We start from the raw sequence: 15166 nt of genomic DNA on the forward strand, positions 1-15166 counted from the left end.
ATTAGATCTGAATGTACATATGTATATTTGAATGTGTTGATTTGTATATGGTTTAATCTAGTGAAGAGCAAGTTATGCTCTTTATATGTTATAGAGGTATATGTAACATATATGTATGTATGTATGATAGATTATTTATTTGCGCATATGCTCTTGATGTTTTTTTTTTGTGATTGTACCAAACTGCTTTGTTAGCGGTTTTTCAGTTTTTGCCGTAAAATAAACCGAAAACCGAAAACAGTTTGGACACGGTTTTTAATACTTTTCCAACCGGAATTTTGGTCTGACCGCAATTTTAATATTCTGATATCAGAACATACATATATGTATACATATAATATAAAAATTTAAATGAAACGATACAACTCACTTTGCTTTCCGCCAGGGGCTTTGGGGGATATTGTGAGTTTACGTGTGTTTCTAATGTGTGGGTGGTGTGCGTGTGCCTGTATGTGTGCCAGTGCTTTTGCTTCGCTTGCTTCTCCAGTTCTCCTGTCCTATTGTTGCTGGTGTTGTAACTTGTATTTTTGTATTCCTTTTTTTTCTTTTGTTTGTAGGTTATATGTCACTCCACAATTGCCGTTTATGTGTATGTATGTATGTATATAGCAGGTGTTAATTTTTCTTCTACTTTGCTCTTTTTCACTTCACCTCGCTTTTGGTTACCCCCCTTTTCAGTTATTAATATTTTTTTTTTTTTTTCGCTTGTGGGTCGTTTCAACTCACTGTCACTTTACATACATACATACTCGTATATGTATCGTATGTGTATATAAATTTTAACACTGCACTTTGTCACCACTTTTATCCAGCATGCACATACTTATGTAGATATGATTTTTTTTTTTCAATATGTTGGCTTTTATTGTTGGCCGTTATTTTGCACAATTTTAACAATTTTTTTTTTTTTTTTTGTTTTTTAACTGCGTCACCTCACCACCGTTGTCTTTTCACTTTCTTATGTAGATATATCCACCAACGGTTTATTTAGTAACCGTTTTAAATGTATCACATCACTACCGTTGTCTTTTCCCAAAATTTTTGCACTTTTTATACTCTCGCAACAATGTTGCTAACGAGAGTATTATAGTTTTGTTCACATAACGGTTGTTTGTAAGTCCTAAAACTAAAAGAGTCAGATATAGGGTTATATATACCAAAGTGATCAGGGCGACGAGTAGAGTAGAAATCCGGATGTCTGTCTGTCCGTCCGTCCGTCCGTCCGTCCGTCCGTCCGTCCGTGCAAGCTGTAACTTGAGTAAAAATTGAGATATCATGAAGAAACTTGGTACACGTATTCCTTGGCTCCATAAGAAGGTTAAGTTCGAAGATGGGCCAAATCGACCCACTGCCACGCCCACAAAATGACGGAAACCGAAAACCTATAAAGTGTCATAACTAAGCCATAAATAAAGATATTAAAGTGAAATTTGGCACAAAGGATCGCATTAGGGAGGGGCATATTTGGACGCAATTGTTTTGGAAAAGTGGGCGTGGCCCCGCCCCCTACTAAGTTTTTTGTACATATCTCAGAAACTACTATAGCTATGTCAACCAAACTTTACAGAGTCGTTTTCTTTAGGTATTTCCATATACAGTTCAAAAATGGAAGAAATCGGATAATAACCACGCCCACCTCCCATACAAAGGTTATGTTCAAAATCACTAAAAGTGCGATAACCGACTAACAAAAAACGTCAGAAACACTAAATTTTACGGAAGAAGTGGCAGAAGGAAGCTGCACCCAGGCTTTTTTTTAAAATTGAAAATGGGCGTGGCGCCGCCCACTTATGGACCAAGAACCATATCTCAGGAGCTACTAGACCGATTTCAATGAAATTCGGTATATAATGTTTTCTTAACACCCTGATGACATGTACGAAATATGGGTGAAATCGGTTCGCAACCACGCCTTCTTCCAATATAAAGCTATTTTGAATTCCATCTGATGCCTTCTCTGTATAATATATACATTAGGAACCAATGATGATAGCGGAATAAAACTTTACAAAAATACGGTATTTGAAAAATATGTAAATGACGTATTATGAAATCTCGATTATCACTTTACCATGCGAGAGTATAAAATGTTCGGTGACACCCGAACTTAGCCCTTCCTTACTTGTTTTTTTTTTGATTTTGTTACCGCGTTACCGTGACCGATTTTTATGATTAATATTAGGTACTTTTTTTTATTAATTTTTATTTTAGTTTTCACTGTTACCACTATTGCCGTCCGGTACGGCTTCGAAGGACCATGTGTAAATTGAGAGGGTTTTTTATAAAAACTCGCGGCACTTACCAATTCTTTTTATGAGTAGCGACGACCTTGGCTAAACGAATTAAAAGTTGAAGCTGCGGGATAATCGGTTGGCGGATGGTTACAAGCGCACGGATCGTAATCGAAAGAGAGCGGCGCCTAGTCCGTCGGTCCCTTTTGTTATTTTTTGTGCGGTGTCCTCATGTGTGTTGAATTCGTGATGCGTTGGTGTGTGTGCGATGAGAGGATGATGTGTGGAGTTGGTGTGTGTGCGATGAGAAGATGATGTGTTGAGTATGGTGTGTATGCGATGAGAAGATGGTGTGTTGAGTATGGTGTGTATTGTGGGGTGTAGATGTATTATTTTGAGAGGGGGGTCAGGTTCTCATTTAGCCACTGGCAAAGTTATGGCATCGAATGATAAATGAGCCAGTTTTAATTCATTGCACTGTGTATTTGATTGCAGTTATATTCTACCATTCCCAATATTTAGCAATTTTTTTATTTTTCAGGGAGGATGAGTTTGAAATTGTACGCATATAAGTACTTCATCGTTACCGTTTAAATATTGTATTGCTCTGTTCAATGCTTCGAAAAGATTTCTGTATATCTCAAATTTGCCAGATCTTTTGAAATTTTAAATTGCTTGTCAAGATTCCCCCTCTAATAGTTAGCAGGCATGAAAAAAATGTTATAGCTACCCATAGATGTATTGAATCACCAAATTTATTACTTAAGAACGAACAACTCTGTCTCTTTTTGTGTGAGAACCAATTGTGCAGCGTTGATTTAATTCACGATTTTTATCTCCGATGAAATATATTTGTAAAAATTGATGATTAGCGTTGTTAAATTTTTCCCTATTCATTGAAAAAACCATCAAATATTCCATGCAATCACCTTAAATATCGGCATAAATTGATCTCTTATAATTTTTGTAGCGCCGAAAGAAGTCATTTGAAAAGACGAATTGTACTCTTGTATATGATTTTAAAAATGTTTCGATTCTGGTGATGTCTCAAAAATTAATGATTGTAATGGTTCAGGAGGCGGCTCAAATTCCGGCAATTTTACTTTCCCGTTAGCGCAACACATTCCAGCCGTTTCACCCGAGAATTTAGCCGCTTCACAATGTGGGGATATAACATCCATCATTCCAATATATCCATGTACATTATAGTCGATTGAAGGGTTGTAATCAAATGCAGCACGGAACATATCTTCCAAAACACGACGTCGTATTCGCGTAGGTCTTGCTGAATTTCTTGCATGATGATCTTCTTCAAATCTATTTCGTGGACGTCGCACTGCAGTTTGTGATACTCTTTGTGACAACACGCCCCGAACATTTCGAGTACGTCGACCTATGTTTGATTTTGGAAGTGCCGGCACTTTCTTTAAAATAATTTCTTATTTGATCACTTCGTTTGAAACACACATAAAGAGTTTTCACTGAATAATTTTCAATAATTTTTCTTTTGAATAGACGGAATAAAAAAGCAAGCGACCGAAATTGAACGATTCAAATAATTTACAAATCAAAATATTGAAATAAAAAGCAAAAAGGAATTGTATGAAAAGCCACTTTTTGGAAATTTCCAATTTTTCGACTTTTCCTTATGAAAAGTATATGGGTTTTTATATCTAACCCTTTCCAGATCCACAGCGAACACTTTCTGATTTCATGAAGATTGGTTCCGCCGTTCTCGAGCGTTAGCGTTACTAACAAACAAACAATCATTTTTACTTACATACATATATACGTACATATGTATGTATGTAGGTACATATGTATATACATATGTACATACAAAATAAAACGTTTGTATGGGAAAAAGAAAAGGGCTGTTTTTTGGGGTTTTCCGGCAACTTTCGTAATTTTTTCTTACATAAGAACCTTCTCCTAATAATAACAAATACAACAAAAAAAAATCAGCCAAATCGGTTCAGCCGTTTATGAGTGATGAAATTACAAAGAAAGTGGCATTGATTTTTATATATATAGATTAGTCCTGCCTTATACAACATAAGGCGCCATTCTTAAGAGTTTTGTAGAACAAGTATATCCTTATATTAGGTATATGTGGGCTAGCAGAAGTAATGCCATGATTATATCCATTTTTGACACAATTATAGTCCGTTATCACAAAAATATTATCTCTGGATTTCACTCCACACAATCCATTGCTCCGAACTTATACTCGTATCGGTGTATGAACATAACACTCCATAAAAGTGTGAATGAAATTAAGTAAACCTTTGACTTTGCAAACACCTCATAAGTATGGTATGCTACTATATGCCACATGACAAATTAGAAATAAAAAAAAAAACATAAAATAATTAAACTCATAAATTTATAGAAACAATGGAAGAAAAAACCTCTTCAAACTTTACCAATCACATCAACAAGTTTTTAATGAGACAGTTTATAAGAAACATTGCTTTATTAACAAAAGAGTATTGCCTAGATGGGAGGGGCTCTTAACTTTGTGTGAATCTATGCGATACTGCATCTACAATATTTGCACCGCTTCGTTCAGTTCCTACCTCGTGCTTAATTAATTTGGAAACGTGGTTTCGCTGAGTGAAGCCCCATCAAAATCAATGTTAAATGATAGTTTAATGGAAAGTCATGATTGGGTATGAGCAAAACAAAAAATTGTTTAAACCTTCTCTATTCTATCGCTCAATTTTTCATGGAAAATTTTTTCATATTTGAAATTTTAATCATAAGTGTCTGCAAGGAATAGTTTTTACAAATTAATATTCATGTTTGGAAGTCACATTATGGGCTAAGTGGTGGAGGTCCCTAGAAAACATCGCGCTCGCAATGAAGATATCTTTTTGATGGATATCATATATCTATATGTTATGATGTGTATTATTTGTGAATTATTTTCCACAATATCTTGATTTTCTGTCAACTTTCTGATAACCATTGGGAGTCTAATGGAAATCAATCACATTAAAGCAATGAAAAGCACTGAAGGGGCTTAGTTCGGGTACAGCCTAACATACTCTTGAAAAAATCAAAGATTGGCAAATTCCTTCAGGTGGTGGCAAACATTTGTGATAAAATACGTATAATATTAATTCTTAAACTTAGTTTTAGCTAAAATTATATGAAAAAAGATTTTCAAATGAGTAACATGTGTGGGATATTAATTCGTCCGAAGAGGTTAAATTTAGTACATTATATTGAATTAACGTGCAAAAAGTCAACGTGCATTGAAATGCTTTATATTAGGGATATGAAGTTCATCATTCACTGCAAGGTTAAATAAAATTACCTCTTCAGTCCCTATATCTTATATCTCTTGATCATTCCTAGGGGGCATGGGATTATCTCCGCCTCGGATTCGTTTAGAGAGGCTCTTGTCTTGGCCAACTCGTCTGCTTTTCGTTGCCGAAAATATTCCTATGACTAGCAAACCAAATTATAAGCAAGATAAATTGACCTAACACTGAACTTTAGGCCTTTCAAAATTTTTGGGTTACGTTGAAATTATTCTTTGACGACGACAAGACAGGCAGCTTTCTGTATTCTCCCGTAGTTATGCAGTGGAATTCATAAGCCTTCTCTATGCCCAGTGTTACCGCAGAGTATACCCTCGTCGATATTCTGCAGTATATTTGGGACCCGTCGGTATAGATTGAGATAGTATCTCTCCTACTAAACATATTCTTCGTTTACATTTGGATGTTATTTTCGGCTAGAAATAACTATGGAAATCCATCCTTGGGAGGATATAGTATGATATTTTTATTTTTGTTTTGAGTTGGTTCATGATATCGCAATGTCTATAACTTTTTATCTTCCTACTATCTATCTTATTGATCCTTATAGCAGAAAATGCTTCTGCTTTCCGTATGAAAACATCTATGAGCAGTTGATGCAAGACTATATTGAGCGCATCAATCGGATATGACTTAATGGCATCGGTAAACCTTACAGACTGCTCTCTGTATTCCATTTAATTTTCTGATATTATAATGTTAGCACATATGTATGTATGTCTATAGATTTTTGAACTTCCGCTTGACTTTACACTTAATCTCAATGAAATTCACTCGCTCCCATTTTGACAAATGAGCGACAAGTTTCTAATTGTAAATAAACAATGCTTTACGTCTTTTATGCATCAAATTGTTTTGCTAAATGGTTAGAAAGTTTAATTAAGGTTATTTATTTCAATTACATAAGTTGTCATTATGGATATAAAAATATATTTGCAATAAATTTGATATATCCTACACAGTTACGCAAAGTGTTAACATGATTTATTTTATTGCACTGAATCTTTTAAATAAACCGAGCAAAATAATGATTTAACGAGAAATTAATGAATTTCATTAAGAGTTTTTAAAAAGTGTAATTATCATTGAATTAGCTGCCTCCCTTGAGCCACGTTTGTGTGTGTAGCTCGTCGTATAAGTAACATAATTACCGGAAAATGGTTTGCTAACTAACCATTAAGGGATTATCTAATTGGATACTATAGAAACGAAAGAAGGGAGAAAAGCTGTTTCAATGTTAATCAGCGTTCACTCCCACTTACATTTACCCATATGAAAGCTATAGTCTATTTAAAAAGCGCACGCATAATTCATATACTTATATTGCTTAGAGTAATTCCTGGGGGAAAAGCTGGTAAATCAGCTGTCGAGGCATATGTTTGACATTAAAGTGTGTGAACTTTGGCAGGTTACCATGGAAAGCCTCACACTCGAACAAAGAAGGCTCATCTAGCTTAACGAATACGTAATAAGACAAATTGCCGGACTTGGGGTAAGAAGAATTTTAAGCATATCCCTTGCAGATCCGAAAGAGTTGCTGTGTGAGCACATCAAGCGGTGTATGTTGACAAAACAGCTAAGTTTCTGAGTGGTGCAAGATTAATATGCTGCTTGAGTAGGTGTTTGGAAATTATACTATAATTTGACTATTGATGCTTGAGCCCTAAGGTACTCAAAAGTGAGCTAGAATGCAGGAATATTAGAATATAATAAATTGAGCAAAGTATATACAGTTATTTTTGCTTATAGACTAGCATACCACCTCCTCTGAAACTTTTACTGAAATAATGTGATTTGCGATAGCGAAGGAATCTCTTATAAGGTATCTGAAGTAGAAAGAAACACTTTCGGTAAAAGAAATTAACCTTCTGAATTTTTTATAAAGCATTGTAAATCTCTAATGCCGTCAGATTCAATTCCATTACCGTAACCAAAACACGAACAACTTGAACCATTACTTTTGTCATAACGGTTAGTTACTCGTATTCTATGACGTAATCTTTTTGACGCCTTCTACGTAATCCTAAATATTGCGTATACAAGAAGGATGCAGATAGACGGGCCTCATGCCAACAAAAGTAAACACAATTTTCTCTAATTGAAGCTACAACTCTATAGGGTAGAAAAGACAAGTAAATAAAATATATTTCTGGCTTAGAATTAATAGATGATGAATCCTATATTTTCAGTTAAATATCATTAAAATGGACATGATTGTATTTAATCTTTTAATATGAATTTTATTTTTGTTTTCAACATATCGTTTTTTCTGAAGGTTAGTCGAAGTGAATAATTTTTGGAATGCATGTATGATTTCTATTCTCGTGAATTCTTGGTATTTTATCTAGTGGTTTCAATAAAGCTTTTAAGAAAGAAAAATATGCTCCGCTTAACGAATACTCGCAAGTAGCAATTATCCTTCAAGGGAAAATTAAGGAAATATGCCGATCACATGACATGACCCAACAGTTAATTACACTGGTTAACAAAGTTTTTTTCTCATATAAAATTTTGAATGTACTAGGGCCACTAAATAATAATATGCGAATAAATAAAAACAAGTGAGGAACGGCTAAGTTCGGATGCAACCGAACATTTCATACTCTTGCAACTTGCAAGAATTATGATGTAAAATGTGAACCAGAGGATCGAAATCCAAGCAATCTATATAAATAAAAATGAATACCAAAAATGTATGTATGTACGCGCATAACTCAATAACGCCTGGACCAATTTGGCCAATTCTTTTTCTTAAATGTTTGTTGAAGTTCAAAGATGGTTTTTACGGCGAGAAAAATTTGAATAGTTTCCGGAAAACCGTTGTTAGTAACACTAAGAGAACGGTTGAACCAATCTTAATGAAATTTTTAAAGGCTGTTTGTTGTGGATCGGGAAAGGTTTAGAAACAAAATACCTTATACTTTTCATGAGGAGAAGTCGGAAAATTGGACAATTCCAAAAAGTAACATTTTCCATACATATTTTTTTAAATTTTTGTTTGTTTTGTTTTTCAATATTTTGATTTGTAAATTATTTGAATCGTTCAATTGCGGTCGCTTGCTTTTTTATTCCGGCTATCCAAAGGAAAAATTATTGAAAATTATTCAGTGAAAACTTTCTGTGTGTTTCAGACGAAGTGATCAATTTCATACTGAAATTTGCTACGAAGCCACGAAGAGGTGGCGCTAATATTAGTCGGCGTTCTTTTTGCCATGAACGTATGGCAGCCCAAAGAAAGGCAAGAAGTACTCCCAAAATGCGATGACATAAGTGCGGAATAATGGATCGCGGTCAATCAGCTAGCGATCGTAACGATATCACAGCACGACTTATTAAACAATAGCTGCGATGTTTGATGGTCTTTATCTTGAAGCAACCTATGGTATATATGGTGCTGTTAGATGCTGAATGTATTCTGTTGAGTAGCAAAAAAGAGGTTTGCCGCACGCACACATTCTTCTTTGGATGCTGATGGTGATTACACCAGATCAAATTGATGAAATCATTTCAGCGGAAATTCCTGATTCAGAGATAGATCCAGAATTATACGAAGTGGTGAGAACCAATATGGTTCATGGACCTTGCGAACCTTACAATCCCACTTTGGGTTATATGTCTGACAATAAATGCACGAAACACTACTCATATGCTTTTCTTTCGGAAACGGAACTGGGAAATGATGGATATCATTTCACCAGGCGACAATGGCAGAACATTTAGCATTTAGAGGCGTGAATATCGACGTTAACACATCGAAGTTGACAACACATGGGTCGTACCATATTCGCCTCTTTTGTCTAATTCACATTCAAAACTCACGTCAATGTTAAATATTGTAGATTGGTGAAATCGATCAAATACGTTTGCAAGTACGTCACCAAAGAAAGCAACATAGCGGTTATTGGCCTTGAACGATATGAGATCAGCAGTATCAAATGGGTCGATATGTGAACTGCAATAAAGCGCTTTGTAGGATGTTTACTTTTGCAATTCATGAAAGTTTTCCGACTGTCGTGCGTCTCGCGGTTCAACTTCATTTAGGTCATTGCGTATTGTGAATGGTACAGTGTGTGCAACATTTTGAGAAGCATGCCAGCAGTAGCATTTGCTGGAACAGGATAATCACTGGAAACAGACGAAGGGCAATGCGATAGTACTTCGCATGCCACTGAAGTTCGCATACTTTTCGCGAAGATCATTTCGACATATCAGCCTTCAAATTCGCGTTAATTATGGGATACGAAAAAATTACATTGCCGACTACATTTGACATTGTATTCGCTAAGAATTGGAAATGGGCAAATTTCGGTTGATGCTTCCAGTGGTTTGATATCAATTTCACCTCCCTCTTGTCAATTCACTTCAACGGAAGATGAATCATCACGAATGTTTATCCGAACATTGGTCAAATTATCGTAACTACAATTGCTTGAGTGCACGCGCAATTTTAGTTGCCAAAAATACCGATGTTTATGACTTAAACTGGAAGATTCAAAGTCAAGTTCCGGGAGGTTTGCGCTCATATAAATCGATCGATCGTCTTGACAAGGAAGACGAAACCGTAAATTATCCAGTGGAATTTCCAATTTCTTTGGAGAGGCTTGGTATGCCGCAGGACATAAGGAAATCGGGAAATGCTATGTTTTTCACACGGCCAGATATACATATGTGGCGTCTTGACGAGTTGGAAACCCATCTTCTCTGTATATTTACGCACCAGAACAGAAATCAAAAAATTATGTTTCAAATCAGGTTCGACAAAATACAATTTCAACTTTTTTTCATTTCAAAACACATAATTTCACGCAGGACAACGGCTGCGGGGTCAGCTAGTATTTAATATTTCCTTTCAAAAATTTTTTTGTGTACTCTTAAAACATGTATAAATATACCCTCAAATTTTTAAAACGATTGTTTGACTTCTTCTTAATTGGCGTATAATCGCGTAGCCGAGTTAACAACAGCGCGCCAGTCGTTTCTTCTTTTCGCTACGTGGCGCCAATTGGATATTCCAAGCGAAGCCAGGTCCTTCTCCACTTGGTCCTTCCAACGGAGTGGAGGTCTTCCTGTTTCTCTGCTTCCCCCGGCGGGTACTGCGTCGAATACTTTCAGAGCTGGAGTGTTTTCATCCATCCGGACATCATGACCTAGCCAGCGTAGCCGCTGTCTTTTAATTCGCTGAACTATGTCAATGTCGTCGTATATCTCGTACAGCTCATCGTTCCATCGAATGCCATATTCGCCGTGGCCAACGCGCAAAGGACCATAAATCTTTCGCAAAATTTTTCTCTCGAAAACTCGCAACGTCGACTCATCCGTTGTTGACATCGTCCTAGCCTCTGCACCATATAGCAGGATGGGAACTATGAGTGACTTATAGAGTTTGTGTTTTGTTGCTGTCACACTAGGTGTGCCCCTTAAAAAACACCATACCAAGTTTCATCAAGATATCTCAATTTTTACTCAAGTTACAGTTTGCACGGACGGACAGACATACATTCTACCTCGTCATCCTCATCATTTATATGTATATACATCTCTTTATCTATCTCGCTTGGTTTTAGGTGATACATACAACCGTTAGGTGAACAAAACTATAATACTATGTTCTTGTGAATATTTAGTGTTCCGCTGAGCTCAGAGCTCTGAGCTTTATTTTATCTTTTTTGTGCAGTTCTAGATAACTTTCTTCAATTCTACATAAAAATCTAAAACTATTTCGATTACGTTATCTTCATTTAATGTTATGTTTTTCACCTTTCTATTACTATCGCAACAGTGATTGTTATAAGAGCACTCTTAATTTTTGTGTCCATCACCACGCTCTTAAGAGAGCTCTGCTCTCTTACATATTTTTCGTAAATTCAAGTCAAGTGCGTTTAGGACCATTCGTTGCTTCCAAAAAATTATTTTTGTATAACATTAGTGATGTTTTATATTATATTTATTAGATAATAATAAAAGAATTTGTTAAATCGAAAAACCGAACAATAATTACATTATTTATTCACATCGACGACAGTAAGGATTCAGGTACAACAAAGCAGTTACGCACTATACTTTCGGGTAATAAGCAACTTTCTACCCAACAGGAATTTTCTTCATCAAAAACTGATACACATGACTTGTCAGCAGATTTAGACTTGCCACCAAGAGCCCATAGTTTATTGTCCAGCGATACGCAACTCATCCAACCAGGACCAACTTCCAAAAAGCAAATCTGCGAAAAGTTTTCAAAAATATTCAGTTTGACCTCAAGCGATTGGCGAAAATCAACTTAATATATCTATGTACCTGTGACCATGTGTCTAGCTGAGGATCGTAACGCTCAGCACCTCTACGGCTTAAAACATAAATGCGACCTTTATGTGCAGCTACCTGAAATATAAAAAGTAGCGATAAACGTTGTATTTATTTTTAATGGAGTTAAGAGGGCGACTAATTAAATCAGTGACTATTTTCAATAAGACAATTTCGTTAATTTCTGTGGAAACGAAGTTACTTTTGCTGGTTTTGAAAACTTTAGGGAAGGCTGCAACGGAGAAATCAAATTGAATCTCTTATTATAGCGGCCGCACGTATTTCACAAATAAATTTGAAAAATCTAGACAGAATACGAATTCCGATTACGTTCATCCATCTTTAGTAAACGAAATCCAAAGAGGCGAATGTTATTATATAAACACTTAAGTAAAGTTGTCATATACCGCTGTTGTAGTTGTTTTAACGGATTTATCTCATATACGTCATATACCTTTCTTTGACTCTTCCTCATTCTAACAAATCATGACTTGATGAACGTTCTACTAATATAAATAATTATATTTTAATCTAACTTACACAAGGTAAACTGTGACATTTTGTCATATCAGCGCAAGAAGTCCAAGTATTCGAATCCGGATTGTAGCATTCGACGGATTTTAAACCTCCATTGTTATTATAACCGCCCATTGCGTAAATTTTACCATTTGATGTTGCTGCACCTGCGTTATTTCGTCCAACAATTAAGCTGGTCACAAACACCCAACCATCGGAAGTCGTATATCTGGAAGCAATGAAAACAGAATGCATATCTATAAACTGAAGCGTCAAAATTGATATTTCGTCACGTTGCATAGTCTATTAAACAAACTTATAATTAATTTAATTAAGTCGTTGACAATCTCAAAGTGTTAGAGTTTTCTAAAGTCAGATTCAATCAGATTATAACATTTCACTGAATTCCCTCCTTCTTTCATGGCGAAGTACCTTATTTTGTTTATTATCCATACTACCCTAACACATTTAGTCTAAAGTGCTTTCACCGTTAAGCTTAAAGTTAACCAAAATTGTTAAAGCTCACAATCGCCATCGTTAGATAATTCGTTACAGATTTATATATATTCACCTTTCCACCGACGACAAATCCTTATTACCATCACAACCACCAATCGCGTAGATTTTATCATCTAATTCGACAACGCAGTGTCGACTTCTTGCTTTACTCATGGCGGGCAAATTTTGCCATGTCTTATTTCGTATATTCCAGCTGCGGACGACGTTAAGTGTGGCACTTTCCCAACCGCCAATAAATAATAAATGATCATCCTTTAAAATAGTTCTATATAGTTCGTAATCGATTTTTATACTCGCATATTCCTCCCATTTATCCTCAGTTTTGTTGTATTGCAGCAGCTTGGGATTCTGCTATTCCAAAAATATTGTAAGTACATTCATTTAATATTATCATTTTTGAATATAAGCCAGTATGCGTTTACCTCTGAGCAAAGCGCTAGAATTGTTTTCTCACCACAATTTGTAGCACTGACACCACGTGGTTTTGTGAATAGCATATTTATCTTTGGCCGTGCTGTAGGCACTCCGATCCACGATAACGCCTTCAAGACCAGTAGCTCACATCCAGGTAACGGCTGTATATAAACTCAACAAAGATTTATCATTCCTTACCTCTGGTGGGGGGAATTCAAACAGTCTTTCGTCAAGTCAGAATTCGTTCATTCTGATTTTATTTTTAAATTTGGAAGCCTTATATACTATTTTTCAAAATATCCTTAATAACTTTATATATGTGTATGTTGACTACTGTTTGAACCAAAGGAAATATGGGGGATTTTTAAATTTATAATTTTTAAAAAAAAAAAATTTTTTAAAATTATTTTTTTAAATTTAATTGGTTTGACTTTTTTAAATAAATTTCTTTAAATTTAGGGGGGTTTGTTTAAAAAATTTTTAACTTTTTTGGCTTTTGGAAAAAATTTTTCAAATTTTTAAAGCTGGAAAACTCTTATTTCAACTTTAATTCAGCCCCCAAAATGCAAAGGGTTTTGAGACACAACTTTCGGTCCTTTTAAAATTTTTGAATTTTAAAAACCAGAAGGGGCTGTTAGGGTTGTAACCCTTCAAAAATTTTTTTCCTTTTCAAAAAAGTTAATGAACGAAGGGGGATCCCAACCTAATTGGTCCCCCACATTTTGTAGGGCCCAAAATTAAAAACCCACCCAAACATGTTTTCATGCTGGATTAAATATCATTTTTCCCTTTAAAATTTTTTTCTATAACTAAACACAGAAATAAGAGTATTACTTTAAACAAATTTGAAGAAATTGGGCTTTCCCCAAAAAAAGTCGAAAAATTACAAAATTGATTTTGAAGGAACCAAAAACAGCTCACATTTTAAAGAAATTATCTTCGTTGTCTGCCTCTCGTTTCAAATAAAGAACCTGAGTTTTTAAAATTTTTGAAAAAAATTTCGCTCAAAAAACACCCGTATTTTTTCCCAAAAACGGTTGTTTGTAAACCAAAACTGGCCCAAATTGGGTTTTTTTTCCAAAAAACCCCGGGGGCAAGGAGTGAAACCGGACTTTGCCGGTTTGGAACTTAAAAATATAGAAAATTTGGACACGATTCCTTAAGGTTAATTCGAGGGGGCCCTATTTTTTTGTAATATCTGGAAACTACAAGCTATGTCAACCAAACCTCAGAGTGTTTTTCAGGGATTTCCATATACAGTTCAAAAAAGGAAGAAATCGGATAATAACCACGCCCACCTCCCATACAAAGGTTATGTTTAAAATCACTAAAAGTGCGTTAACCGACAACAAAAACGTCAGAAACACTAAATTTTACGGAAGAAATGGCAGAAGGAAGCTGCACCCAGGCTTTTTTTAAATTGGTCCCTTATGGAAAAAACCCTTTAGGGGCATGGGGATTTTAATGAAATTCAATAATATTTTTAACCCCGATGTGCAAAATGGTCTTTTCAACCACGCCTTCTTCCATATAAGCAGAACATCTGATTTTTTTTATAATACAGTATATACATTAGGGAAACCCAAAAATGCAATCATAGTGATTGGGGGTATTAGAAACGATTTTTTTATCATGCGAAGAGGAAAATTTTCCTTTTTAAAAACCCCAAAACCCTTTTTTTTTGAAAAAAAAATAAAAAAATTGAGTTCAAAAATTAAAAGCCTTCATACAAAAAAAGTAAAAACAAATTTTTAGTTTAATACCAAAATTATCTTAAAAAAAAAAGAATTATTAAGCAAACAATATAATATATTTATTTTTTATATACCTTTTTTAGGGTTTTCCCCTTTAATTTCA

At 35.1% G+C, this 15166-nt stretch overlaps 3 protein-coding genes across 6 annotated transcripts in view; 2 read left to right on the plus strand and 1 right to left on the minus strand.

Moving 5' to 3' along the window:
- LOC126763001 (kelch-like protein 5) overlaps positions 1-15166 on the plus strand; it is a 157061-nt gene that overhangs the window by 14175 nt on the left and 127720 nt on the right. The gene's annotated exons all lie outside the window — the stretch shown is intronic.
- LOC126763002 (kelch-like protein 17) overlaps positions 1-15166 on the plus strand; it is a 41928-nt gene that overhangs the window by 13769 nt on the left and 12993 nt on the right. The window lies entirely within an intron of this gene.
- LOC126763003 (kelch-like protein 5) overlaps positions 11489-15166 on the minus strand; it is a 106040-nt gene continuing 102362 nt past the window's right edge. Inside the window, exons 6-8 of one of the 2 annotated variants that reach the window (XM_050480156.1) lie at positions 12401-12605; positions 11855-11938; positions 11489-11780 (exon numbers count right to left, since the gene is read on the minus strand). In XM_050480156.1, coding sequence (XP_050336113.1) covers positions 11568-11780; positions 11855-11938; positions 12401-12605 — 502 coding nt within the window. In that variant the 3' untranslated portion in view covers positions 11489-11567. The remainder of the gene's footprint in view (positions 11781-11854; positions 11939-12400; positions 12606-15166) is intronic. The other variant, XM_050480157.1, reaches the window with a different exon arrangement.

This window comes from Bactrocera neohumeralis, chromosome 6, assembly GCF_024586455.1.
Source record: "Bactrocera neohumeralis isolate Rockhampton chromosome 6, APGP_CSIRO_Bneo_wtdbg2-racon-allhic-juicebox.fasta_v2, whole genome shotgun sequence".
NCBI classification, from domain to species: domain Eukaryota; kingdom Metazoa; phylum Arthropoda; class Insecta; order Diptera; family Tephritidae; genus Bactrocera; species Bactrocera neohumeralis.